A 26,999-nucleotide genomic window follows, 5' to 3' on the forward strand; every position below is an offset into this window, starting at 1 on the left:
CCATCATACTACCTATCTTCTTTCCCAGGCCCCACTCCAACCCAGGGGAACAGTCTCTGCATACCCTCGACTGTAAACGGGCTCTAGAGTTCTACCTAGACCATACAGTTGCCCACAGGAAGAGCACTCAGTTATTCGTCTCTTTCCATTCCAACAAATTAGGGCAACCTGTGGGTAAGCAAACTCTCTCCTCCTGGTTGGCGGACTGCATATCTTTTTGCTATCAGCAAGCAGGCATTCCTTTCCAAGACCGTGTTAAAGCGCACACTCTGTGAGGGCCATGGCGACTTCAGTAGCACACCTACTATCGGTGCCGCTTCCTGACATTTACAGGGCTGCCACCTGGAGCTTTCTCCACACTTTCGCAGCCCATTGCTTGGACAAAGCCGGAAGACAGGATTCCATCTTCGGCCATCTGTCCTGCGTAACCTATTTCCAACGTGACGTACCAACACCCTTCAGCCTGCCCGGTGGGGTTCAGGATGCCCTCTACCAAATTCCACCCCAGTTGTTGTGCCTGTTGCACGCCGTTGGGTACATTTGGTGTATGTTCGGACATCCTCAGCTCGGTACTCACCCATATGTGAGGACTACCATCCTACTTGTCCTGTGAGAAAGTAAATGTTGCTTACCTGTAACAGGTGTTCTCACAGGACAGCAGGATGTTAGTCTTCACGAAACCCGCCCGCTGCCCCGCTGTGTTGGGTTTGTAACGTTTTGTTGTTTTATTTTTTCGGCACTGCCTGTAGCTATCAAATAAGACTGAAGGGGGACCCCTGCTGGCTGCAGGGTTAGTGCCATGCTGGGCATGCCCAGTAGGGGCCAGTCAAAGTTCTGGAAACTTTGACAGAAGTTTACCGTGATTGGGCTCCATCCTGATGATGTCACCCATATGTGAGGACTAACATCCTGCTGTCCTGTGAGAACACCTGTTACAGGTAAGCAACATTTGCTTTACTTGCTCTCTGATAAAAAAAATATAGATGCAAATCATGCCAACACTATTCTACAATGCCTATCGATCCCAACTGCTCAAGTAACCTAGTGGCAGACAGAATCAAAAGCAGCTGAAATATCTAATAGCACAAGGAATACTGAGGTTCCCTTATCAATATTATGCCTAAGAGTACCTAACAAAAGCAATAGCAAGGTCGTCATGTTGTATGTCTTCCTGAACCCCAATTGATAAGAATCTTAGATGTGATGTTCATGCAATTAATCAGCAAGCTGAGATAATACATATTTTTCTAAAATATTACTAAGTGATATAAGATTAGAACTTGGTCACAGATTGGTGACATCCTGTAACAATATGGCAGGATTTCTTATGAACCCTCGTACCCTTGGCTATCACCATTTTCAGTCTTTCAGGTGTGTTATCTTCCTCTAATGGCTTGTTTACAGTGATAGTCAATATCCTGTGTGAAAGACCTTTCCCTGAACCTCCAAAAACAAGCAAGGGTCATGTTAATAATACATAGATTTAAATTGAGAGATATAAATTGAATCTTCACTGAGGCCACTGTTCTAAATTGCCCCCAAACCACAGGAGAACTAATAAAGCTCTACTTGCCATCAATCTTTGTACAACCAGAAAATGAGACTTCATCTTGTTAATTTTTTCATGAAAATAGCAATCTTTTCACAATCCACTTTCAAAAAAATCTTTTCAGAGAGCTTTTGTACTAATTTCCTTACTACATAAAACAATTCTTTAGGCTGATTCAAAGCAACTCATCTGATTAGAGTAGTAGGTTTTGCAAACTTTATATAAAAGGTTTTAATTGTTGATAGTAAATTTCTCATCCGCCACCACCTCTCGTCCTAACAAAAGATTTTGCCTCTCTAAAATATGTGGATAAATTTATATTCTCACAGGACAAGCAGGATGGTAGTCCTCACATATGGGTGACATCACAGGATGGAGCCCAATCACGGAACACTTTTGTCAAAGTTTCTAGAACTTTGACTGGCACCTACTGGGCATGCCCAGCATGGCACTAAACCTGCAGCCAGCAGGGGTCCCTCTTCAGTCTTCTTTTTTCCGCGCAGCAGTAGCCACGCGGGTTAAGGAACTCCACAGAGATTCCTGACAGGAATTTTCCTCACGGAATTACTAAAAAATTTCATACCCCACAGGGGTCCCTACTTCAAATTTTTGACTCTGCGGTACTCTGGTATCGATCGATTCCCGTCGAGTTTGGCCCTCGCGGCCTACTGGCCGTCGACCGTACCGCGACTACATTTTTCAAAGGCCATGGCGTCGGGGTTCCGTCGGTGCCCAGACTGTACTCGCTCCATGTCCATTACAGACCCGCATAAAGTCTGTGTAATGTGTCTCGGGTGCGAGCATGATGTCCTGACTTGCACCAAATGTGCCTTAATGACACCAAAAGGTTGCAAGGCCAGAATGGAGAAAATGGAACTTCTCTTCTGTTCTCAAACTCCGACGCCGTCCATTGCATCGACGTCGTCTGAATCGGCACCGTCCACTTCGCGCCAGTATCGGCCACCAGCCGGTGACCGTCCGGCGTCGACGACTTCTTGGTCTTCAACTACCTCTACTCTCCATCAGGACTGAGGGGATCGTAGAAAGAAACATCGGCATCGACACCGCAAGTCTCGGGCCATCGAGGAAGGAAAATCTTCGACCTCGCCATTGTCCGAGCCGCCATCGAAGAAATCTCGAAGCACCCCTCACCCAGATGGGTATCAGGAGCCGCGACTCCGCCTTTAACGGTGGTCCCTCCGGCTATGCCTCTGCCTCCTTCTTTCCTTCCGGAGCCAGGGCTGCTTGCTCCAGGTCTCCGTGAAGAACTGGATGGTTCAGGAGGCCATCGATAAGGCAATGCACAGACTCCAAGTTCCTCCGACACCAAAACCGGTGCCGATTGTGGAACCGACCACCAATCTGATTCCGGCAGTACTGGCACCGCTGCTCTCGAAGATGGAAGTGTTTATAGCCGCTTTTCCACCGATGGATCCTGGGTCACCGATGGCTCCCCGCTTACCGTGTCATCGGGAGGGGAAACACCGTTCCGCATCCCTCCATCAGGAGTTCTTCCGATGCCTCAACCATCGATACCGATGCACCCATCAGCACCACCGATCCATCCATCGATGCCCTCGATGCCTGCACTCGTGCCCTCAATGCCTTCATCGGTGCCTCCAGCACTTCCCTCGATGCCTTCGGAACCTAGACTTGGACCTTCAGGAATACCATCGTCCCATCCTTCTCAGGCTCCTAGAGGGGCAGGTCCTGATCCCTATGACACCTGGACCAACGATTCTTCTCAAGACACCGATGACTTGCCATCACCACCTTCTCCTACTGAAAGCAGGAAGCGTTCTCCTCCAGAGGACCCATCCTTCATAAATTTTGTGAAGGAAATGTCTGAATTGGTTCCCTTCCAATTGCAGACTGAACAAGATGACAGGCATCAAATGATGGAGCTGTTACAATTCCTGGATGCTCCCAAGGAAATAACCTCCATCCCTATTCACCAGGTTCTTTTGGATCTTCTCAAAAAGAACTGGGAACACCCTGGTTCTGTTGCTCCAGTCAACAGAAAAGCTGATACCACTTATTTGGTCCAGTCAGCCCCAGGATTCCAGAAACCTCAGCTGGATCACTAATCTGTGGTTGTAGATTCTGTCCAAAAAAGGGCAAAAAGATCAAAACCCCACTCTTCCTTTCCCCCAGGTAAGGAACAGAAATTCCTGGATGCCATTGGCCGGCGTGTCTTCCAGGGATCGATGCTTATCTCTCGGATCGCCTCCTACCAGCTCTATATGACCCAGTACAACAAGGTCTCATTCAAGCAGATACAGGACCTTGCAGAGTCCCTGCCTCAGCAATTCCAGGAACAACTTCTAACCCTAGTACACAAGGGTTTTGAAGCAGGGAAGCATGAAATAAGATCTTCTTATGATATCTTTGACACTGCTTCCAGGGTATCTGTAATTGCTATTTCGGCAAGAAGATGGGCCTTGTTTAAGTCTTCGGACTTGCGCCCTGAAGTACAAGACAGATTATCTGATCTGCCCTGCATAGGAGACAATCTGTTTGGGGAATAGATTCAGCGGACGGTGGCGGAACTCAAGGACCATCATGAGACCCTTCGCCAGCTCTCTCTGATGCCCTCTAAGTATTCCTCCAAACAGCCTTTCAGGAAGGATATTAAAAAGTCATTCTTCCGTCCAAAGAAGTCCTATCCACCACAGTCTAGGACTTGTTCCATGAGACCTTTCCAAAAGGCCCAGTCTCGTCAACCTCGTAAACAAAAGCCGCAAGCAGCTCCTCAGCCGGTCCCTGCTTCTGGTTTTTGACTCCTGCATAGAGAGCAGCAGCCAGTTTCCACTGCCTCAGATACCAGTGGGAGGTTGATTATGCCATTTCAACAACAGGTGGCACACAGTCACCTCAGACCAGTGGGTCCTTACCATAATGTCTCAAGGTTATCGTCTGAACTTTCTCTCCATTCCACCGGACTCCCCACCTCTACCGGCGTGGAGAACATCCGACCACTCACTACTCCTGAAACAGCAGGTCTCCATCCTCCTCCAGTCCAGTATCTCCATCCTCCTCCAGTCCAGTACCTTACTCTCAACAAGGTCTAGGATTCTATTCCCGGTACTTTCTGATCCCCAAAACATCGGGAGGCGTTCATCCAATTCTGGACCTACGTGCCCTCAACAATTACCTCCAACGAGAAATGTTCAAGATGGTAACCTTGGGCTCCCTCCTTTCTCTTCTGCAAAGAGGAGACTGGCTCTGCTCTCTCAATCTCCAAGATGCGTACACACACATTGCGATAAATCCATCTCATCGCAAGTTCCTGAGATTTCTAGTAGGCCCCAAGCACTATCAATACCGAGTGCTCCTATTCGGCCTGGCATCTGCACCACGAGTCTTCACCAAGTGCTTCGTAGTAGTAGCAGCCTTCCTCAGGACTCAAGGTGTTCATGTCTACCCCTATCTAGACAATTGGTTGATCAGGGCTCCCACTCAGCAAGCTGCTCTGTTGTCCATACGTCTTACTTTACACACTTTGATTTCGCTAGGATTTCTCGTCAACTATGCAAAATCCTGCTTAGTCCCATCTCAAACTTTATCATTCATAGGGGCAGACTTGGACACCTTGCAGGCAAAGGCATTTCTGCCTCGACAGCGAGCTCTCACTCTCATCTCTCTCGCACACCAGCTACAGTCTCAGCGCCGCACGACTGCACGCCACTTCCTCATCCTACTGGGACACATGGTGTCCTCAGTACAGGTTACCCCAATGGCCTGCTTGGCCTTGAGAGTCATGCAGTGGACTCTAAGGTCACAATGGACTCAGTCCGTCCAACATCTATCAACCACTGTCTACATCACCGACTCACTCCATCAGTCTCTAGCCTGGTGGAAAAATCAGATCAATCTCCTCCAAGGCCTGCCCTTCCAGGCTCCAGACCCTCAAATAATTCTCATCACCAATGCTTCCAACCTCGGGCGGGGAGCCCATGTGGCTGATTTGCAAACACAAGGACCTTGGTCTCCAGAGGAAGCCAAACACCAAATCAATTTCCTGGAGCTTCGAGCAATCAGATATGCTCTCAGGGTATTTCAGGATCGCCTTTCCAATCAGGTCAACCTGATTCAGATGGACAACCAGGGAGGGACGGGCTCCTACCTACTGTGTCAGGAAGCTGCGCAGATATGGGCAGAGGCCATCTCCCACTCAATGTACCTCAGGGCCACCTATTTGCCGGGAGTGGACAATGTGTTGGCGGATAACCTAAGTTGCACTTTCCATCCACACGAGTGGTCCCTCAACCCCACAATAGCGGATGCAATATTCCAACCTTGGGGTCATCCTCGCATAGACCTCTTTGCATCACCTCAAAACCGCAAGGTAGAGAACTTTTGCTCTCTCACTCGCAGCCAAGAGATGCGTTCTCCCTCTCATGGGCAACCCGTCTACTATATGCACTCCCTCCACTTCCACTTCTCTTGAAGACTCTCGTGAAGCTACGTCAGGACAAAGGATGCATGATCCTGATAGCACTTCACTGGCCTTGCCAAATGTGTTTTCCAATACTTCAGGATCTCTCCATTCGCAGGCACATTCCCTTGGGAAAGGACTCGCTTCTGATCACTCAGAACGACAGGTGCCTACTCCACCCCAATCTTCAAGCTTTGTCCCTGACGGCCTGGATGTTGAAAGGTTAATTCTTCAGCCACTTAATCTTTCGGAGCCAGTTTCCTGTGTCCTGATTGCTTCACGGAAGCCTTCCACGAGAAAGTCTTACCTATACAAATGGAACAGGTTTAAGTCCTGGTGTTCTTCTCAATCCCTTGATCCCTTTACCTGTTCCACCATGAAGTTTCTAGACTATCTCTGGCACTTGTCAGAATCAGGTCTAAAAATGTCCTCCATCAGAATGCATGTCAGTGCGGTGGCCGCCTTCCATAAAGGTGTCGGGGATGTTCCTATTTCAGTGCAACCCCTCGTAACACGATTTCTGAAAGGCTTGCTTCACCTCAAGCCTCCACTTCGCCCTCTGGCCCCTTCATGGCGAAAATCTGGTTTTGGGGCAGCTCATGAAACCACCATTCGAGCCTCTCTAATCCTGTGATCTTCGCTATCTCACATGGAAAGTGATTTTTCTTTTGGCAATCACATCGGCTCGCAGAGTTAGTGAGTTACAGGCCCTAGTTACCTATCCGCCTTACACTAAACTTCTGCAGGACCGGGCAGTACTCCGCCCTCACCCTAAGTTCTTACCTAAGGTAGTATCGGAGTTTCACATTAATCAATCCATTATACTACCTACCTTCTTTCTCAGGCCCCACTCCAATCCAGGAGAACAGGCTCTGCATACCCTTGACTGCAAACGGGCTCTAGCCTTCTATCTAGACAGTACAGCTGCCCACAGGAAAAGCACTCAATTGTTCGTATCTTTCCATTCCATCAAATTGGGTAAACCTGTGGGTACGCAGACTCTCTCCTCCTGGTTAGCGGACTGCATATCCTTTTGCTATCAGCAAGCAGGCATTCCACTTCAAGACCATGTTAAAGCACACTCTGTGAGGGCCATGGCGACTTCAGTAGCACACCTATGCTCGGTGCTCTTCCTGACATTTGCAGGGCTGCCACCTGGAGTTCTCTACATACCTTTACAGCCCATTATTGCTTAGACAAGGCCGGAAGACAAGATTCCATCTTCGGCAAGTCTGTCTTGCGCAACCTTTTTACAACTTGATGTACCAACACCCTTCCGCCTGCCCATTAGGGTTCAGGATGCTCTCTACCAAATTCCACCCCAGTCCTTGTGCCAATTGCACATCTTGGGTACATTTGGTGCATTTCTCGGACATCTTCAGCTCGGTACTCACCCATATGTGAGGACTACCATCCTTCTTCTCCTGTGAGAAAGCAAATGTTGCTTACCTGTAACAGGTGTTCTCGCAGGACAGCAGAATGTTAGTCCTCACGAAACCCGTCCACGGTGTTGGGTTCGTTAAGTTTTCTTATTTTATTTTTCGGCACTTTCTGAGGCTTTAAACAAGACTGAAGGGGGACCCCTGCTGGCTGCAGGTTTAATGCCATGCTGTTCTGTGATTGGGCTCCATCCTGTGATGTCACCCATATGTGAGGACTAACATCCTGCTGTCCTGTGAGAACACCTGTTACAGGTAAGCAACATTTGCTTTTTGCAGAATTTCTTCTTGCATAGGTACCATCTAAAATAAAATGTATCATATGGCAACTAAAGCTATAAAGTCACTTTCTACAAAGTAGTGTAGCTGCCCTGCCAGTCCATTTAAATATATAGAAATAAAAGTCAACAAACCTGCGGCAGGCAATACTAATGAACTTGGGGTGTTTTATTGTATCTCTCTGTCCAATATAGTTCAATTCAGCTTATAATATTCTTTACTGATTTTTGCTATGCTTGTTATGAACAAAGATAGAAGCTAATATTGTAAATTATAATAAGAATGAAAAGTATGTAACCAAACTTGCTCAACATATACTAAGACTTTTTGGCTCCATGGACAAGATAAGAGATAATTATAATTGGTAGAAAATAGATTATAATGATGTGTGATCCTTTCTTATCAGTAAAAAATGTGCTGTGCTTGTAGATGAATCATAATTGGAACTTAGGTCATGCTGACCTATTAAGTGATCATGATCTAAGACATGTATTACTGCCTCTGAATATAAATCTGATTGTATGTACTGGATTTTGGAGAACATCCACTGAGAGTCTGGGTCAGACCAAAGGTCCATGAAGAACATAAGTAATTGCCATACTGGGTCAGACCAAGGGTCCATCAAGCCCAGCATCCTGTCTCCAACAGTGGCCAATCCAGGTTACAAGTACCTGGCAATTACCCAGACTTTAAATAGATCCCATGCTTTTAAAATCTACCTCTTAGGGAATAGCCACTTTTGCAAATAATATGGGAGTACTGAACTCATTACAAATTATAGCTTCTCCAGCAAAAAAAAAAGAAAAAAAACATAGAGAGTCATGAGTGTGACTGACCAGTCTATATTTAAATGTCCAGAGAAGAGCAGGTAATGTGGCCATGGGGAAGACTCGTGTGGCCAAAACTAAAGCTAGGGAAACATTCAAAGTCTCACCAGTCATTCTCCTTCCCAACTCCAGCTCATCCAACAGTCTCCTACCTCCCCTTCCCCTACAGCCCGTCCACAACACAGTCCCTCTCTCCTACCCTCGTCTCTTCCCACCACTGTCTCTCAGCTCTCCCTTTTTTCATATTCTTCTACTCTCTTCTTTCTTCTCTCCCCATCTTATCCTATGTTTTGAGAGTCAGAAATTACATATCATATATTAGCTTACAGGCCTTCCCTCTAATCCTCATAGGCTTATTCTTCAGAGGTCCCTAATTAGTTTTCCACTGTGTAGTAACAATTGTATAAACTGGTAATTGTGCACATTTGAGTGTTGATTTTATTCTTTCTTTATAAAGCTAACAATTTATTTCACTATGGCAGCACTTAAAGCTAATACTGTATCTAACCAAATAAGGCTAAGAAGTTGATATTCAGAAGATTTATGTGGATAATATTGGTTTTAACTTGCATAATTTTCCCCTTTAAAAATATATCCCCTTAGTCTGGTTAACTGCACTTTTTTTTTGTGGACAAAGTTATCCAGACAAAAGAGGGTGGGACTGGAGCTATGGTGAAGGCAGGCTAACATTTAACTAAATAGTGCCTATATTGAGAGCCAACCAGCTAAATCTGTGCAAACTAAAGTTATCTGGATAACTGTATCCAGATATTCAGTGGAAAATTGAATCTGGATAAGTTCTGCTGACTATTTGGATAAAGTTAACTGGATAACTTGCATATTCTTTGGCTTATTGAATATAGTGCCTACTGAAGGAAAAGCGTGTTTTCAGAATGGTTTAAGATCTCATTTTAGGGGCAATTTTAAATTATCATGGTGCTTGCAGTCCCATAGGTATTTCACTTTGAAACCCTGCATGGGGTTTCCCTTTGAAAATCCAGCTAGTGAGGGGGACAGTAGGTCCAACGTGCCGACATACATTTGTACCTGCTTTGAAGTAGGCACAAAGTACCCACATGACTTTCAAATTAAAGCCCTGCACGCACTTTCTCTATTCCAACTTTTCTGTGTCCCTTCCCTACCTCTTTTTTTATGTGGGGTATTTTTACCCTTAATGAGGGAGTGGGCAGTCTACAGTCAGGCTTTCTCCCTGGGTAAACAGCTGTTTACCCACAGAAAAAGCTTTGAAAATTACCCTTCTTAATGAGTAACAATTTCCAGAACAAGAGATTCAGACTTAACATCACAAAGACCTTTAATAGTACTTTTCATCATGCTGACAGATGACTTAACACCAAGCTGAATGTCAGTTGCGAAACCATCATCCCATTCAAAAGTCATCCAAAGTATCTGGGTCTTACTCGTGATCGCTCCCGTGCTGATTTGCAGTGCTAGACATCCAAGGCAGAGTGGCTTATTTCTCACCGGATAAGACTTTGCAGGCTATAAGTAGAATGATTTTCAACCAAAAACCTAGCCAGCTGGGTTCAGCAAAAAATCATCTTAACCCAGCTAGCCAAAATGTAGGCATCTTGGCCCTTATTTTACAAAATTGCCATCAACCCCCCCCACCCCCACTCCCCAGTATGTTTTAGATAGAGCAATCTATGAAGCAAATTTTGATCCATATTATTCACCATCTTATCCGAGAAGTCAAATATAGTTATCAATTTTCTGATTAACAGACACTCTGTTTTCCTGTTTACTAAAGTAGGATTAAAGGTTTTCAAGTATTCATTCTATTTGCCTTTCTTAACACTGCTGCCTCACTGCCAATGATTGCTGGATAAGCACTGCTTAAAGAGAAAGGTAAAGGATTACTGAAAGAGTGCCATCCACCAGGCAGATTTTTTTTTTTTTTAATTTATGAATTTTCACATCCAATACAAGAATTTTAACAAATATCTGTCAACAGAAATACAGGTCATTTACATCCCATGTAAAAAAAAAAATTTTTTAACAAAGTGTTCATTTAAGACTCACATTTAGCAAACATCTTCCTCAGTAAATGTCCTTACTAACAACAGGAAAATTTTTGAGAGTCATTACTTAAAAGTGAAAGGGAGCCTAATTTATAGGAAATGAAATACTACTTAATCTAGTACCTGAAACTCTCTTTATTCCTTAATTACCTGACTCTGTTTACCGAGGAGGTTTTGTAACTGTTCTGGGTCTAGAAAGGAATATTCCTTTCCCCCCAGTTTGATTGCACACCTGCAAGGATATTTTAAAAAGAAGAAACCTCCTTTTTCTTCTACTTCTTTTTTTTAAACCCATAAATTTTTTTCTACGCAGTTGAGTATTTTTCTCCAAATCAGGATAGATCCAAACTTTCTGACCAAAAAATTTTTTTGATCTATTTCGAAAAAATAACTTTAAAACATTGTCTTTATCCGTAATAAACACAAATTGGACCAATAAAGTACATCTATCTTTAATATCCAGATCTTCTTGAGACTTCTGTAATAAGTCTGACATATTTATGGATGATTCCTCTATTTGTTCTCTCCCATTATCTACTTTTTCTATTTTTTCTACCTGCTCTTTTCTCTTTTTTAGCCCAACATAGAAGGCTCTGACTACTACTGGAATAGCTTGTTCAGGTATATTAAGAATTTTGATAACATATGTTCTAAATAATTCAGTTGGACTTAAATAATCAGAAACAGGAAAATTTGTTATCCTTAAATTCAATGCCCTCACTGTATTTTCCAGTGATTCTATTTTTCTTTGATATAACATTTCATTTTTCATTTGAATCTCCTGAACATTCTCAACCTGTTTCAACCGAATATCTAAATTACCTATTTTTTCCTGTTGTTCTTTAATCTTTTTACTATTCTCCTTCAAAGATATATTAGTCTGTCTTACTTCACCTGTCAGGTTTACTATGAGGGTATCAATCTTTGCCATATAATTCCAAAGGGAATCTAATGTAACTGTATTGGGCTTCATTACATTTACTTTAACTGAATCTAACGAGTCAACCACTTTCTAATAGACATCTTTGGTGTACTAGAGTCTCTAGGTTCTATTTGGGATCCTCCTTCTGCAACAACTTCCTGATCTTTTCCCATCTGAGGTGATTCCTCCAATTTACCACTCCTTTTTTGTTCTTCTTCTTGCAGGTTTAATACCATTCCAATTCCAATTTCCTCTAATCGGTTATCTTCAGGCTCTACTAGGGGAGAACTCCCCTTATAGCCTGGAGGAGATGGAACTTCAGGTGCCCCCGGACTTAAAGATATTTCCGAGGCCAGGTGTGGGAGGTTTGGCTCTAAACCATCCCGCACAGCGGCCTGTACCTCAGGGGTCAATTGAGATGTTTCCAGCCAATCTGCTACCAGTCTTTGTCCAGGTAATGGGGCATTAGTAGAGACAAGGCGTAGTCTTGCCTTTCTCTTTGTATGAGGCATCTTAATAATTGAAAACAATAACTTGGACAATTCTGGCTGTAGATAGGATCTTGTACTATATATCTTTAATGACGAATCTCTTGAAGAAAGATATGGGCAAAATAGGAAATGTCCTTAATATGTTTCAAATATAAATATCACTTACAGTTCCGAACCTTCCAGGCTACTCAGGCAAAGCCAGGCTAAGCCAGATGAGCGCGCGCCCCTTAGGAGCGCGCGGCTTTGGCGGCGCGCCTGGCGTCGACTGCGCGCCGCCATCGGCCAAGATTTTATAGTCCCGCCTCCAGTTCCGTTTCCGGTTCGGGGCAGCCAAGCTGGCAAATTCCACCTCCGTTGGGGCTCAAAAGTCTCCTCAAACCCCCGGTTCAGGCAGGAAATCAGGTAAAAGCAGCACACAAGGTTTCTCACCCGATATCTTTTTCAAATTGGTAACGCCGTTGGCCCAGATTTTATAGTCCCGCCTCCAGTTCCGTTTCCGGTTCGGGGCAGCCAAGCTGGCAAATTCCACCTCCGTTGGGGCTCAAAAGTCTCCTCAAACCCCCGGTTCAGGCAGGAAATCAGGTAAAAGCAGCACACAAGGTTTCTCACCCGATATCTTTCTCCCAGGCAGATTATTTTTATGGTGGATCTTCCTGATGGAAGCTCCTAATCTGTGATTCTCAGGTCTGGTTATCTGAGTAAGCAAAATATACAAATTAATCTGGTTCTGAGATCCCATGTGTACAAATATAAAACTCATGAATATGGATTGATGTTATCCTGAAAACCAGACTTGGAGCCTTGAAGACTGGACCTGTGAGCCACTGCTCTAAGTGCAGTCGATGCAAATACTATAAATATAATTTTGTCCCTGCATTGATTTCGAAGCTCATTTTCATCCCATTTTAAAGCATAGGGGTACATATTTAGTAGGACATTTAGTAGAGAAGTTATCCACCCCTCCCCCAAATTCCCACCCCCAACTGTTTCCCTTCTAATCCCCTCCCCCTGCCCCGTACCTTTGTTTGAAGTTGGTCTCCAGCATCGCGGTAGCCTCCTGGAGCTCCATCGAGGTTGCCTGGCAAGGGCAGAGGTGTCAGCAGAGGTGCCGGTGCTGTATCTTAGTAGGAGGCTACCGCGATCCCGGAGACCAACTTCAAATGAAGGTATGGGGTAGGGGAGGGGAGAAGAAGGTAAAGGATTGGGGTGGGTGTTGGGGAGGGGAGGGGGAATCTGGAGCCCATGAGATTTAATTTTTTAAGTATAAAGGGACGTAGGAGCAGGGGGTGGGGGAGGGGGACTCCTGGCCTCAATAATTTTTGGTTAACATTAAATGGGCTGTTTGGGGGGCCTTTGCCCTATCAAAATGCCCCTTTTATATCTGGCTAAATTGTAGCCATATAACAACATATCCAGCTATAATTAGCCGGATAAGAGGCTCAATATGCAGTATAACCCATTTAGATGGAGAGCTTGTGAGTTCTCACTCTAAATGGCTTTTGAATATGGACCTCTTCATTTGTTTCTTTACTGCCCCATTCCATGCAAAAATTGTGCAATAGGAACCAGTTCATTAAGTCAGTGTGACAGCAATATACTTCCTTTTCTCTGATTGGAATAACTGATGTACGTGTTTGTCAGCTCATGCATACATTCACTCTGCATGCACATACCAATGAATTCTGCACTGACGTGCAGACTCAAAACAAGTAAAGGTCATCTATGCCACTGGCTCTACACATTTGTGAGAGTACTATTCATTTTGCCACAGTAATTTCACAGCCCACATACACACCTGATCTTGTGGGTACCACAAGCTAATAAGATTTCCTCTGTAGTAACAGACTTTAACATGCACAACAGTTTAGTGCACACTGAACCTGTTTAGTGCAGATAGCATGCTAATGCCAACAGGAATGCTATGAAATGACATGGATGCCATGCCACCAAAAATTTTAAACTTTCACATTTGACTAACTGACCTCCCCAACTATTCAATCTTAATTTGTACTGTAATCCGTTCTCTCGTTAAGTCTATTGACACAAGATCACAGACAGTTAAATAGACACTATCTCCCCATTTGGCATGTTTTTTCTTTACTTTGTAAATGAAGGCCTAAAAAGGTAATTCATAAAATGCATAAAATGGTTTTCCGTGTACTGCACCCTTAGAAAGTACAGTCTTTTGATGTGCGCACGCACGCGCACACAAACACACACCCACCCACACAAACACACACCCACCCACACAAACACACACACACACATCAACAGTTATTGCATATTCCCCCCAAGTCATTCACCACTCTCTAGTATTTCAGTGCCATTGGCAATCTGCACTTTCCTTCAGCCCAGCCTTCACAACTGTTTACCAGTTTCAACCAGTGACAGATTTCCAATTCACACAATTAAAGCTAAAACCAGACAGAATTAATTTACTTTACATATATTTCTATGTGAATATTCCATCGGTGAAATCAATTAGCATCTTTTCCTGTGTGTGCACATTTTCAAAGCCATTTTACCTGGGTAAGTTGGTTTAGCTGTCTGAAAGTTGCCTACCCTCAATCTGGCTAGAAAGAACATGTAGTGGGGTGGGAGGGGTTTCCTTAGCACAAATCATGTGGTTTTATCCAGATTGAGGAGATGTATCCCCAGGGGCATGTACAGGGCAAAGTTAGAAAAAGCTGGCACAAAGTCCACATGCTGGCACATGCAGTTTACCTTTGAAAATTAGGTGCAAGGTTTGTGTCTGCAGACTTTGTACCAGTGCTTTTCAATATATATATAAATGATCTGGAAAGGAATATGACGAGTGAGGTTATCAAATTTGCAGATGATACAAAATTATTCAGAGTAGTTAAATCACAAGCAGACTGTGATACATTGCAGGAGGACCTTGCAAGACTTGAAGATTGGGCATCCAAATGGCAGATGAAATTTAATGTGGACAAGTGCAAGGTGTTGCATATAGGGAAAAATAACCGTTGCTGTAGTTACACGATGTTAGGTTCCATATTAGGAGCTACCACCCAGGAAAAAGATCTAGGCATCATAGTGGATAATACTTTAAAATCATCAGCTCAGTGTGCTGCAGCAGTCAAAAAAGCAAATAGAATGTTAGGAATTATTAGGAAGGGAATGGTTAATAGAACGGAAAATGTCATAATGCCTCTATATCGCTCCATGGTGAGACCACACCTTGAATACTGTGTACAATTCTGGTCGCCGCATCTCAAAAAAGATATAGTTGCGATGGAAAAGGTACAGAGAAGGGCAACCAAAATGATAAAGGGGATTGAACAGCTTCCCTATGAGGAAAGGCTGAAGAGATTAGGGCTGTTCAGCTTGGAGAAGAGACGGCTGAGGGGGGATATGATAGAGGTCTTTAAGATCATGAGAGGTCTTGAACGAGTAGATGTGACTCGGTTCTTTTCACTTTCGAATAATAGAAGGACTAGGGGGCATTCCATGAAGTTAGCAAGTAGCACATTTAAGACTAATCGGAGAAACTTCTTTTTCACTCATGCACAATAAAGCTCTGGAATTTGTTGCTAGAGGATGTGGTTTGTGCAGTTAGTATAGCTGGGTTCAAAAAAGGTTTGGATAAGTTCTTGGAGGAGAAGTCCATTAATGGCTATTAATCAATTTTACTTAGGGAATAGCCACTGCTATTAATTGCATCAGTAGCATGGGATCTTCTTAGTGTTTGGGTAATTGCCAGGTTCTTGTTGCCTGGTTTTGGCCTGTGTTGGAAACAGGATGCTGGGCTTGATGGACCCTTGGTCTGACCCAGCATGGCAATTTCTTATGTTCTTATGTTCTTAAGACAAACTATTTGAAAATTAGTCCCCATTACAACTATTGAATGACACAAAGCAATTTGTATTTTTGTTTAGCAGTCCAATTGAGTATACTGTAATATTCATCTCTAAAGTTCATTCTTTTTTAAAAATTTGGAAAATAAATATAGCCAACATAAAATTGTATTTTTCCTTTAAACTTGCGGTATAAAGTTTTAGCAGATCATTCATTAATAAAGTTTTAACACATGCCATATGAATATGCTGCGGAGAGACTCCACAGATTCATATCAAAGTATGTGCGATGCTAATTATAGATGGAAATGTGCCTCTCCATGCATTTCATTTTTTGAAGTCCAGGAATATAAGTAGAAAGTGTGACATTCTAGATAGCCTTAGCTCAACCTCCCTATGCATTTCTTTTCAAAAGGTACCAACTTTACCCCCTTCCTGTGCGCCCCCCCCCCCCACCTACCCACACAAATCAATCCCGAACTGTCACTTTCATTCTGCCCTCTGTCCAGTTATCAAGTTTCATTCAAATCAGCCCAGTGGTTCTGGAGAACTAAGGACTTGAATTCCAACCCCCACCCCCACAACTCATTTATTCCCAGGGGAAAATTGTCCACTTTGTCCCCCCCACCCCCCTGACACACCCTTTCCCCAAATCATTCCCCATCTTTGAAAACCAGAAAAGTTACAAGATTCTGTCTCCACATAAAGTTTAGTTAGCTCATTCTAGCCAATTAAAAGTCAATAATGGGGATATACACACAGAAATACACAAAGATATTTAGTTTCTCACAGGACAAGCAGGATGGTAGTCCTCACATATAGGTGACATCACAGGATGGAGCCCAATCACGGAACACTTTTGTCAAAGTTTCCAGAACTTTGACTGGTCCCTACTGGGCATGCCCAGCAAGGCACTAACCCTGCAGCCAGCAGGGGTTCCCCTTCAGTCTTCTTTTTTCCGCGCAGCAGTAGCCTTGCGGTTAAGGAGCTCTGTAGAGATTCCTGATAGGAATTTTCCTCACGGAATTATTAAAAGTTAAACTGCCCCACAGGGGTCCCCCTGTTAACTTTTTTCAAGCCGCAGTACTACGGTAAGTTTCTACCCATTTTCCGTCGATTACCGTTGAGTTCGGCCCTAGCGGCCTACTGGCCATTGACCATACCGCGGCTCGATTTTTTCTATGGCCATGGCGTCGGGGTTCGTCGGTGCCCGGACTGTATTCATACCATGTCCATTACAGACCCCGATAAACAGGTCGATCCAGTAAGGCCGCGGTAGAAACAGTGCGGTAGTGTCAGGTAGTGTCAGGCGCACCCTTCCTCCCCGCACGCACAGTTCTCTTCACTAACTCCCCGATACTCTCCTCTAATCGCATGCAAATGCATGCCGCGGCTTTAAAGCGGTAGGGAAGGGTTATGCCCGCGTAACCCATTTTACTGTATAGGCGCTTAATACAGCGCCTATACATTAACCTGGGTGCGCTGGTACCTGTCATTTCAAATGACATTTGAAATGACAGGCACCAGGAAGTGTAAAAATCAAAATTTTTAAATACCTGTCGGAGGGCCGCGTGGGTCCAGGCGGCCGGCGGGATCCGGGGGGCCGGTGGTCGCGTGTTAAATCTAGGCCGCGGGCGGGTGGGCGCCTGTTCCAGGCAGCGGCGGCGGGGGGACACGCGTTAGTTAGAGACGGCCGGCGGGCGGCGGGTGGTCGCGTGTTAAATCTAGGCCGGGTCCGCACAGGCGCGCATTCATTCATCCAGGCGGAGGAGCCGGTGGCGAAAGCCGCCGGCTCCTCCGCCTGGATGAATGAATTCAATCACTGCCGGTGGGGGCTGCCTCTCCGGCAGCCCCCACCGGCAGTGAATGAATGAATGCGCGCCTGTGCGACCCCTGCGATTTGGCGCTCAAGGCAGTCACATGCCGTGACGTCACGCCTTGAGCGCCGAATCGCAGGGGTCGCACAGGCGCGCATTCATTCATCCAGGCGGAGGAGCCGGTGGCGAAAGCAGCCGGCTCCTCCGCCTGGATGAATGAATTCAATCACTGCCGGTGGGGGCTGCCTCTCCGGCAGCCCCCACCGGCAGTGAATGAACGAATGTGCGCCTGTGCGACCCCTGCGATTTGGCGCTCAAGGCAGTCACATGCCGTGACGTCACGCCTTGAGCGCCGAATCGCAGGGGTCGCACAGGCGCGCATTCATTCACTGCAGGTGGGGGCTGCCGGCAGCCCCCACCGGCAGTGAATGAATGCGCGCCTGTGCGGACCCGGCCTAGATTTAACACGCGACCACCCACCGCCCGCCGGCCGTCTCGAACTAACGCGTGTCCCCCCGCCGCCGCTGCCTGGAACAGGCACCCACCCGCCCGCGGCCTAGATTTAACACGCGACCACCCGGCTCCCGCCGCCGCCGGCCGCCTGGAACCACGCGGCCCTCCGACAGGTATTTAAAAATTTTTATTTTTTTCTTCTGATAGGTTTTATGTGTCCCACATCATTACATTTTCTCGATCATCTCTGTATCGCTTTTTTTTTAAATTGTGTTTTATTGTTTTTGAGTATCTTAAGCGGTGTCGATGGATTTGTTACTAGTCTCACAGTCCTAACTCCTATTAGGGGGAGGCGGTAAACTAACACGTTACCGCCGCGGCAAAACAGTGCGTTACTAATGAGAGAACCTGAGTGCCCGTTACGGTATCGGAGGGGAATAGCTAATTCCTTCATTATACAGCTAATTCGTTCATTTACATGCCGGGTGCGGGAAGGGTTACGCGTCTGTTTTAAGAAGCGCTACGGACGCACAAAACTGGAGACTGTATCGCTGGTTTGCCTTACGCGTCCGAATTGTGCGCAGCGAGCTCGTTACAGACGAGAAATCTTCAACTGAACTTTACTGTATCGAGCTGAAAGTCTGTGTAATGTGTCTTGGACGAGAGCACGATGTCTTGACCTGCACCAAATGTGCCCTAATGACACCAAAAGGTTGCAAGGCCAGAATGGAGAAGATGGAACTTCTCTTCCGTGCTCAACCCCTAACTCCGTCCATTGCATCAATGTCGTCTGAACCGGCACCGTCAACTTCGTGCCAGCATCAACAACTGGCCGGTGACCGCCCGGCATCGATGACTTCTCGGCCATCGACACCCTCTACTCCCCCTCAAGACCGAGGGGATCGTAGGGAGAAACATCGCCATCGGCACCGAAAGACTCAGACCATCAAGGGAGCAAAATCATCGACCTCGCCATCGTCCGAGCCGCCGTCGAAGAAACCCTGTCCAGAAAAGGCATCGACCTTTTCGGCGACCAGGTCACCGAGGCAACCCTCTCCCGATGGGGCATCAGGAGCCATGACTCCGCCTTTAACGGTGGTCTCTCCGGCTATGCCTCTGCCTCCTTCTGTTCCGGAGCCGGGGCTGCTTGCTCCAGGTCTCTGAGAAGAACTGGACCGGACAGTTCAGGAGGCCATTGACAAGGCGATGCAATGACTCCAGGTTCCCCTGGCACAGACACCGGTGCCGATAGTGGAACTGACCACCGACCCGATTCCAGCAGCGTTGGCACCGCTGCTATCCAGGATGGAAGCGCTTATTGACACTTTTCCACCGATGGACCCCGGGTCACCGATGGCTCCGGTGCCCTCCCCGCTTGCTCTGTCATCGGGAGGAGAAACACCATTCCGCATCCCTCCATCGGGAGTTCTGCCTCAGCCATCGAGACTGTTACAGTCATCGCCACCGATTCCATCGTGCCGATATGTCCGTCGGCGCCATCGAGCCATCCATCGATGCCCTCGATGCCTGCGCCGAGACCTTCGATGCATTCATTGGTGCCTCTGGTAATTCCTTCGATTTCTTCGGAGCCTAGAGCGGGGCCTTCAGGTATCCAACACCCCGTGCCCCTCTAGTTCCTAGAGAGACAGGTGCTGATCCTTATGATACCTGGACTGATGACTCCTCACCAGACACCGATAACTTACCATCACCACCTTCACCCACTGAGAGTAGAAAGCGTTCTCCTCCAGAGGACCTTTCTTTCATAAATTTTGTGAAAGAAATGTCGTAATTGGTTCCCTTCCAATTACAGACTGAACAGGACGATATACATCAGATGATGGAGTTGCTCCAATTCCTTGATGCTCCAAGGAAATAACCTCCATCCCTGTCCACCAAGTTCTTCTGGACCTCTTCCAGAAGAACTGGGAACATCCTGGCGCCATTGCACCAGTCCACAGAAAAGCTGACACTACCTATTTGGTGCAGTCAACTCCAGGTTTTCAAAAACCTCAATTGGATCACCAATCTGTGGTAGTTGAATCTGCACAGAAGAGCAAAAAGATCAAAACCTCACACTTCTTTTCCCCCTGAAAAAGAGCAGAAGTTTCTAGATGCCATTGGTTGCCGATTCTTCCAAGGATCAGTGCTCATCTCTCAAATAGCCGCTTACCAACTTTATATGATCCAATATAATAGGGTCTTCTTTAAGCAGATACAAGATCTGACAGACTCCATGCCTCAGCCACTTCAAGAACAGCTACAAACCTTACTTAATAAGGGTTTTGAGGCAGGCAAACATGAGATCAGAACATCTTATGACATCTTTGACACTGCAACCAGGGTATCTGCAGCTGCTATTTCAGCAAGATGATGGGCCTGGCTCAAATCTTCAGACCTTCGACCTGAAGTCCAGGACAGATTGTCCAACCTCCCCTGTGTCGGAGACAATCTATTTGGAGAGCAGATTCAAAAGACAGTGGCTGAATTAAAGGACCATCACGAGACCCTAAGACAGCTCTCTCTGATACCTTCGGATTACTCTTCCAAACATCCCTTCCGGAAGGATTCTAAAAAGTCTTTCTTCCGTCCAAAGAAGTCCTACCCGCCACCAACCAGATCCCGTTCTACGAGACCATTTCTAATCCCCAAAAGATCGGGAGGCTTTCGTCCAATTCTGGATCTACGAGCCCTAAACAAGTACCTCCAGAGAGAAAAGTTCAAGATGGTAACCTTGGGCTCACTTCTTCCTCTTCTACAAAGAAGAGACTGGCTCTGCTCTCTAGATCTCCAGGACGCATACACTCATATTGCGATAACTCCATCCCATTGCAAATACCTGAGGTTTCTCATAGGCCCCAAGCACTATCAGTACCAAGTGCTTCCATTCGGCCTCGCATCTGCACCACGAGTCTTCACAAAATGCTTCGTCGTGGTTGCAGCCTTCCTCAGGACTCAAGGTGTTCACGTCTACCCCTATCTTGACGATTGGTTACTCAGGGCTCCGACTCAGCAAGCCTCTCTGTCGTCCCTACATCTCACCTTAAACACTCTAATTTCACTCAGATTTCTCGTCAGTTATGACAAATCCTGCTTAGTCCCATCTCAAACCTTATCGTTCATTGGGGCAGACTTGGATACCTTGCAGGCAAAGGCTTTCCTGCCTCGACAACAAGCTCTCACTCTCATGTCTCTGGCGCATCAGCTGCGGTCTCAACATTCAACGACTGCACACCGTTTTCTCATCCTCCTGGGACACATGGCGTCCTCAGTTCAGGTCACCCCAATGGCCCGTTTGGCCATGAGAGTCATGCAGTGGACTCTAAGGTTGCAGTGGACTCAGTCCCTTCAGCCCCTGTCGACCATTGTCCACGTAACCGACTTCCTCCATCTCTCTCTCGCCTGGTGGACAAATCAGACCAATCTTCTACAGGGCTTGCCCTTTCAGGCGCCAGACCTTCAAATAATTCTCACCACTGACGCTTCCAACTGCAGATGGGGAGCCCACGTAGCCGATCTGCAGACACAAGGTTCTTGGTCTCCAGAGGAAGCCAAACACCAGATAAATTTCCTAGAGCTGCGAGCAATCCAATACGCTCAGAGTATTTCAGGACCACCTATCCAATCAAGTCATCCTGATCCAGACGGACAACCAGGTGGCCATGTGGTACATCAACAAGCAGGGAGGAACAGGCCCCTACCTTCTGTGTCAGGAAGCTGCACAGATATGGGCGGAGGCCCTCTCCCACTCGATGTACCTCAGGGCCACCTACTTGCCGGGAGAGGACAACGTGTTGGCAGACAAGTTGAGTCGCGCCTTCCAACCACACGAGTGGTCTCTAAACCCCTCAGTAGCAAACACCATCTTCCAAAAATGGGGTTATCTTCAAATAGACCTCTTTGCATCACCCCAGAATCACAAAGTAGGCAATTTCTGCTCTCTCATTCGCAGCCAACATTATCCACCAAGAGACGCGTTCTGCCTATCATGGGTAACCGGTCTCCTATACACATTCCCTCCACTACCATTTCTCTCGAAGACTCTTGTGAAGTTACGTCAGGACAAGGGAACTATGATCCTGATAGCTCCCCACTGGCTCCGCCAGGTGTGGTGTCCAATACTTCAGGATCTCTCCATTCGCAGGCACATTCCTTTGGGAACAGACCCGCTTCTAATCACTCAAAACAACGGGTGCCTTCGCCACCCCAATCTTCAAGCCTTGTCTCTGGCGGCATGGATGTTGAAAGGTTAATCCTTCAACCTCTTAACCTTTGTTATTTTTACTAGGATTAAGATGAAAATACAGATTGGACAATTAAATTAAAGAGAGTTAATGGAAAACAAAGAGAACATATCTTCTGAGTCACTACTAGCAAAATCAAGTGCCTCATTGATTCTCAAGTTTAAGCTTCCAATGTTTAATTCTTAGTACAGAGAACTATGTAACAAGGCATGCAAACCAAAGAATTTGTTGTGCATACCACCGCGGCTGGCAGCCCTACCTTCGGAGCCCGGGAGCTGGCCCCCCACGAAGCTCTCTCCGCGGCCCGACCAGACCGACACACCTCCTCCGACGCCGGCATCCCTCTGGCCCTCCTAGGCGTGCGTGCGCGATCTGCCCCGCCTCTTAAAGGGCCAGAGGCGGGAAATGCCTACTATCATCCGTGACGTCAGGGCTTGGGGCCTATTTAGCCCGGCCCAGCCCATGAGACCTTGCCTCGGCAACAGGTCTCTCCTCTGGTCAGTTTGTTGCCCGATCCTGAATCCTGCTCCGATGTTCCTGTATCCTGGTTCCTGCTCCTGCGTTCTGTTTCCTGGTCCTACGTTCCTGCTCCCTCCTGGTTCCTGCCTTCCTGCCTTCCTTCTCCGCTCCTGGCTTCCACTTCCTCCTTGCCCTCTCGGACTGGTCTCCCAGCTCTGACCCTCGCTTGGCCCTCGGATTCTGCTTGTCTGCCACCTGCCCCGACCATCTGCCTGTTCCCGACGCTCCTCAACTGCTGCCTGCCCCGACCTCTGATACGTCCGACTCTGCTTCCTCACCCCTCCTCAGGGAGGGCTACGCCCGTGTGACCCATGCCTAAGTCCTGCCAGCCCTGGCACCCAAGGGCTCAACCTGCGGGGAATGAGGGCTGGTAAAGATGAAGCTCTTGTTGGGTCAGCTCTTCACAGCCGCCTTCCGACGACGAGGACCCGCAGGGGCTTTCCCCTGGGAGTGGCGTCAACCTCGTCTCGGTCAGGGGTCCACCATACAACAGAATTCTTCCGCTTGTCTTTCTTTACATATCCATATGATGTGGAAAACGAGTGCCCTAGTTATCAACAAGTAAAGGAATTCTTAAAATTGTGGCATGCAAGAGACACTGATCAATTTCAGCACTACAGATGAATTAATGCCAGGTGCAATCACATTTACACGTTTTCATTTTTCTAATTTCAGTACCCATCTGATTTGAATAAAGAACATTATTGAGTCAGAAAGAAATGCTTATTTTTTTTATCTCTGGCTTCTTAATCTTGCAGTGCTTGAAGAACAAAACAATCTATGTGGTGAACTTGTTCTGTTTAAAAAAAAAAGAAAGGCAGAGTGAAATTGAAGGCGGATGGTGACATTCAGTCATGTTTGGAAGCAAGGCTGCGTGTCCTCTGCTATATAATTATGTTTGTATTTGCACAGTAATGGAACATTAACATGGCACTTAACATATACAGTACTAATCTGTGTGGTATGTATAATAATGAAAGAAAGTTGTTTTAAGGATTTTCTTTTTCTATAAAAGAAAAAAATGAATGCTGGAAACCTTCCGCAGTGAATGGCCACATGGGAAGCTGTGATTTCTATGTAGAACATCTGAAATGATGTAGCTTCTTATTACCTGCATTACCATGTTCCTAAGATGAACAGACCACCATAGTTGTGACAAGTGATGTAGCTGCCTCCAGGGTAAAACAAAGGCTTATATATTACACAAGCAATTTAACTGTTTTCTAAACATATTGCCAAGACAGTGGGAGTTGGCAGCTGACACTGTGTTTTAAGGTTTTGGATGCTGGGATTGGAAGTGGCTGCCGATTATGAACCTTTTTATTTGTCTTCTAAGAACTACTAGCAACCCTAGTAACTTAGCAAAGAATTCTTCACAGCACTTCAGCTTGTCTTCATGGCTACCAAAAGATTACGCAGACAAATCACTACAACAGAAGTGGTCTAAGAGTCTTGTGCATAGATAACCACACAAGACCAGCTTGTCTTGTCCTAGTTCTTAAACAGTTCCCCAAAAGAGAAATATTTTATAATCCTTTTTTTTTCTGCAATAGTCAAGGAAGAAAGAAAAGAGTTTGGGCAAAGATTATCCAGAAGAAAGAAAGAGCGAGAGACTTTTTTTTGGGGGGAGGGGGGGGGCGCGGGGAGGGTGTCCAGCTGAAACACAATAAAGAACATAATTAACTTCACAATTCTTTGTGTTTTTCATTTGACTGCAGGGAGGAGATGAAAGAGGACTGCTAAGCCTTGCATTCCATCCCAATTATAAGAAAAATGGAAAGCTGTATGTGTCCTATACAACTAACCAAGAGCGATGGGCCATTGGACCACACGACCACATTCTTAGAGTAGTAGAATATACAGTATCCAGGTACCAGTAAAGTAAAAAATGCTACTTGCATATTTTATATGCATTATATTGCATATATTTAGTTCAGGGCTGTCTTTTCCATTATTAGCAACAATCTCCCCTTTTGTTTTACTCTAAAATTATTCAAATATTTTATTATAAAACACATGATTTATTTAGGTAAAGCAGTAAGATATGCCATTGTAAACAGGATCATATGTAGACGGAGTCTGTGGTGAAAACTTTCAGCACATGTGGCCCAAATAAGGCAGAAAATTATTTTGTGTTACTGTGGTACTTTTTCTGTTTTTTGATTGGATTATCCAATTTTAATGCCGTTCTTGTATTTGTGTTAGACATACAAGCTTGTAGGCTGTAAGAACTGTTTCATTGCTTTGTTAATGCAGGAAAAATCCTAATCAGGTTGATATGAGAACAGAAAGAGTGTTTTTAGAAGTAGCCGAACTTCACAGAAAACACCTGGGTGGACAGCTTCTATTTGATCCATTTGGCTTCTTGTACATTTTCCTTGGAGATGGAATGATTACGCTGGATGACATGGAGGAGATGGATGGTTTAAGGTATGAGGAATTAGGTTTTAAACAAATTTATTTACTGAACCAAATCAGGTCATTTTCATTTTTTTTAAATCCAAAACAAATTGACAAAAAACAGGCTGAAAACAATGCAACGAATCAAACTGAAAATTATATCTGCACACATTCCTACAAGGAAGAATAACTGAATAGTTTGTTACAATAGGCAGAAACGTGAAACAGAAAGGAGATATTATGTATGCAAGGACTTAAAAGAAGTTAACAATGAGCGTGATGTGAAAATTTTGTATTCCTTTTATTTCTATTATATGCAATGCCAAACGGTATTAAGATGCAGTTTGACATAGTTAATGTTGTCATCTTTCACAGATCAAATTTAACAGGCTGATCTGGATCTGTTGTTAGCAAGCAGTTATCATTTCCATCTGAAAGCATTTGGTGGCCTACATGAAGAAAGTTGGTGGTCTTGGTCAATTTCCCATTAGACAGGATACCAAATGCCAACAAACTTGCCACTAATAATTAGCACTTTTGCTTTGTTATTACTTTTCATCATCTCCTGATAAATTTAACTTATTTATCCCGACTCATTTTCCATCATCTCTGAAACAATTGTAATTGTGTATGGCACCGAAGTTTAGAGTATCATATAAATGTTAAAATAAATTAAAGAAAAATAAATTTGATTTTTTTCTATCCTTAGACTTTAAGTGGATGGGTCATAGGGAGGATGATAATGGTATGGATGGTATCAATTGAGGGTCAGATTGCTCACGATTCAGTTCACTCTGACTCACAGGCCGTTGCAGAAAGGTGCGTTCATCCTAACGCACAGGTTTACCTGCTCTTGAATGCACATTTTGTGAGCATAAACTTTATTGTCAATGCAACAAGAGGTTTTACTCTCACAAAATTCTAATGTTCTAATGTTCTATGTAAAGCCCATCCCCTTTTTTGGGCATTTCACTGTTATATGTAAACCGGAGTGATTTGTATTTCATACAAGAACATCGGTATTAAAAATTTAAAATAAATAAGTAAATAAATAAAATGAGAGTTCAAAAAAAACATGTGGGCAGCTCAGTGCCCTCACATGGAAATAACATTCAAATGAGGGTATTAAGCATTCCCTCCCAATGCAGAGAGGTGCGCTGGCTGAGCGCACATTCCTGGTCAGAGGTAAAGTTTCTAACACTGGATCCACCACCTCCAGGGTTCCCCCCCCCACCCCTCACAAGGACACATGGCAGAGGCTCAACAGTGCGTTTATTTTTTAAGTCTTAAGTATGGCCAGATAGCCGACTAGGAGCACAACAAGAAAGATTCTTCTAAATTAGGAGCATAACAAGAGAAATGTTCCTATCTGCTCTCTCCATTTAGCCCCTTCCCTCCTGAGTTAAAATAGTATTAGCTTATTGCATTGGGGGTTTAAAAATGTTTTAATCTGTGTGTTAAAACTGCACTGAAATTCAGCATACAGGCTCTTAATGCACAGGTTATTGTCTCGACCTGTCAGTGTTTCTCAGCTTAAATCAGAACCTTTTTTAGTTACTGGAATCACCATAACTGAAGTCAATAGGGTCTTGACTCAGGACCCTGTTTTTCACCTGATTTGTAAAACTGGGATAAGAAGAGTGACTGTCGTGACATCAACTGCAGCAAGGCTGCCTTCAAAAATCAAAGGTAATAGTTAGGAAGAGCTACCTAGACCACAAGACATCTTGCACCCTTGTACTCTTAATAATGTAAGGACTA

The 26,999-nt window shown here is 45.3% G+C and overlaps 1 protein-coding gene across 4 annotated transcripts in view; it reads left to right on the top strand.

Annotated features, from left to right (window-relative positions):
• HHIP (hedgehog interacting protein) overlaps nt 1–26,999 on the top strand; it is a 438,585-nt gene that overhangs the window by 203,177 nt on the left and 208,409 nt on the right. For all 4 annotated transcript variants that reach the window (XM_029600029.1, XM_029600180.1, XM_029600103.1 and 1 more), the window contains exons 6-7: nt 24,557–24,708; nt 25,095–25,268. In XM_029600029.1, coding sequence (XP_029455889.1) covers nt 24,557–24,708; nt 25,095–25,268 — 326 coding nt within the window. The remainder of the gene's footprint in view (nt 1–24,556; nt 24,709–25,094; nt 25,269–26,999) is intronic.

The sequence above is a fragment of the Rhinatrema bivittatum genome, chromosome 1, assembly GCF_901001135.1.
Source record: "Rhinatrema bivittatum chromosome 1, aRhiBiv1.1, whole genome shotgun sequence".
NCBI lineage: Eukaryota > Metazoa > Chordata > Amphibia > Gymnophiona > Rhinatrematidae > Rhinatrema > Rhinatrema bivittatum.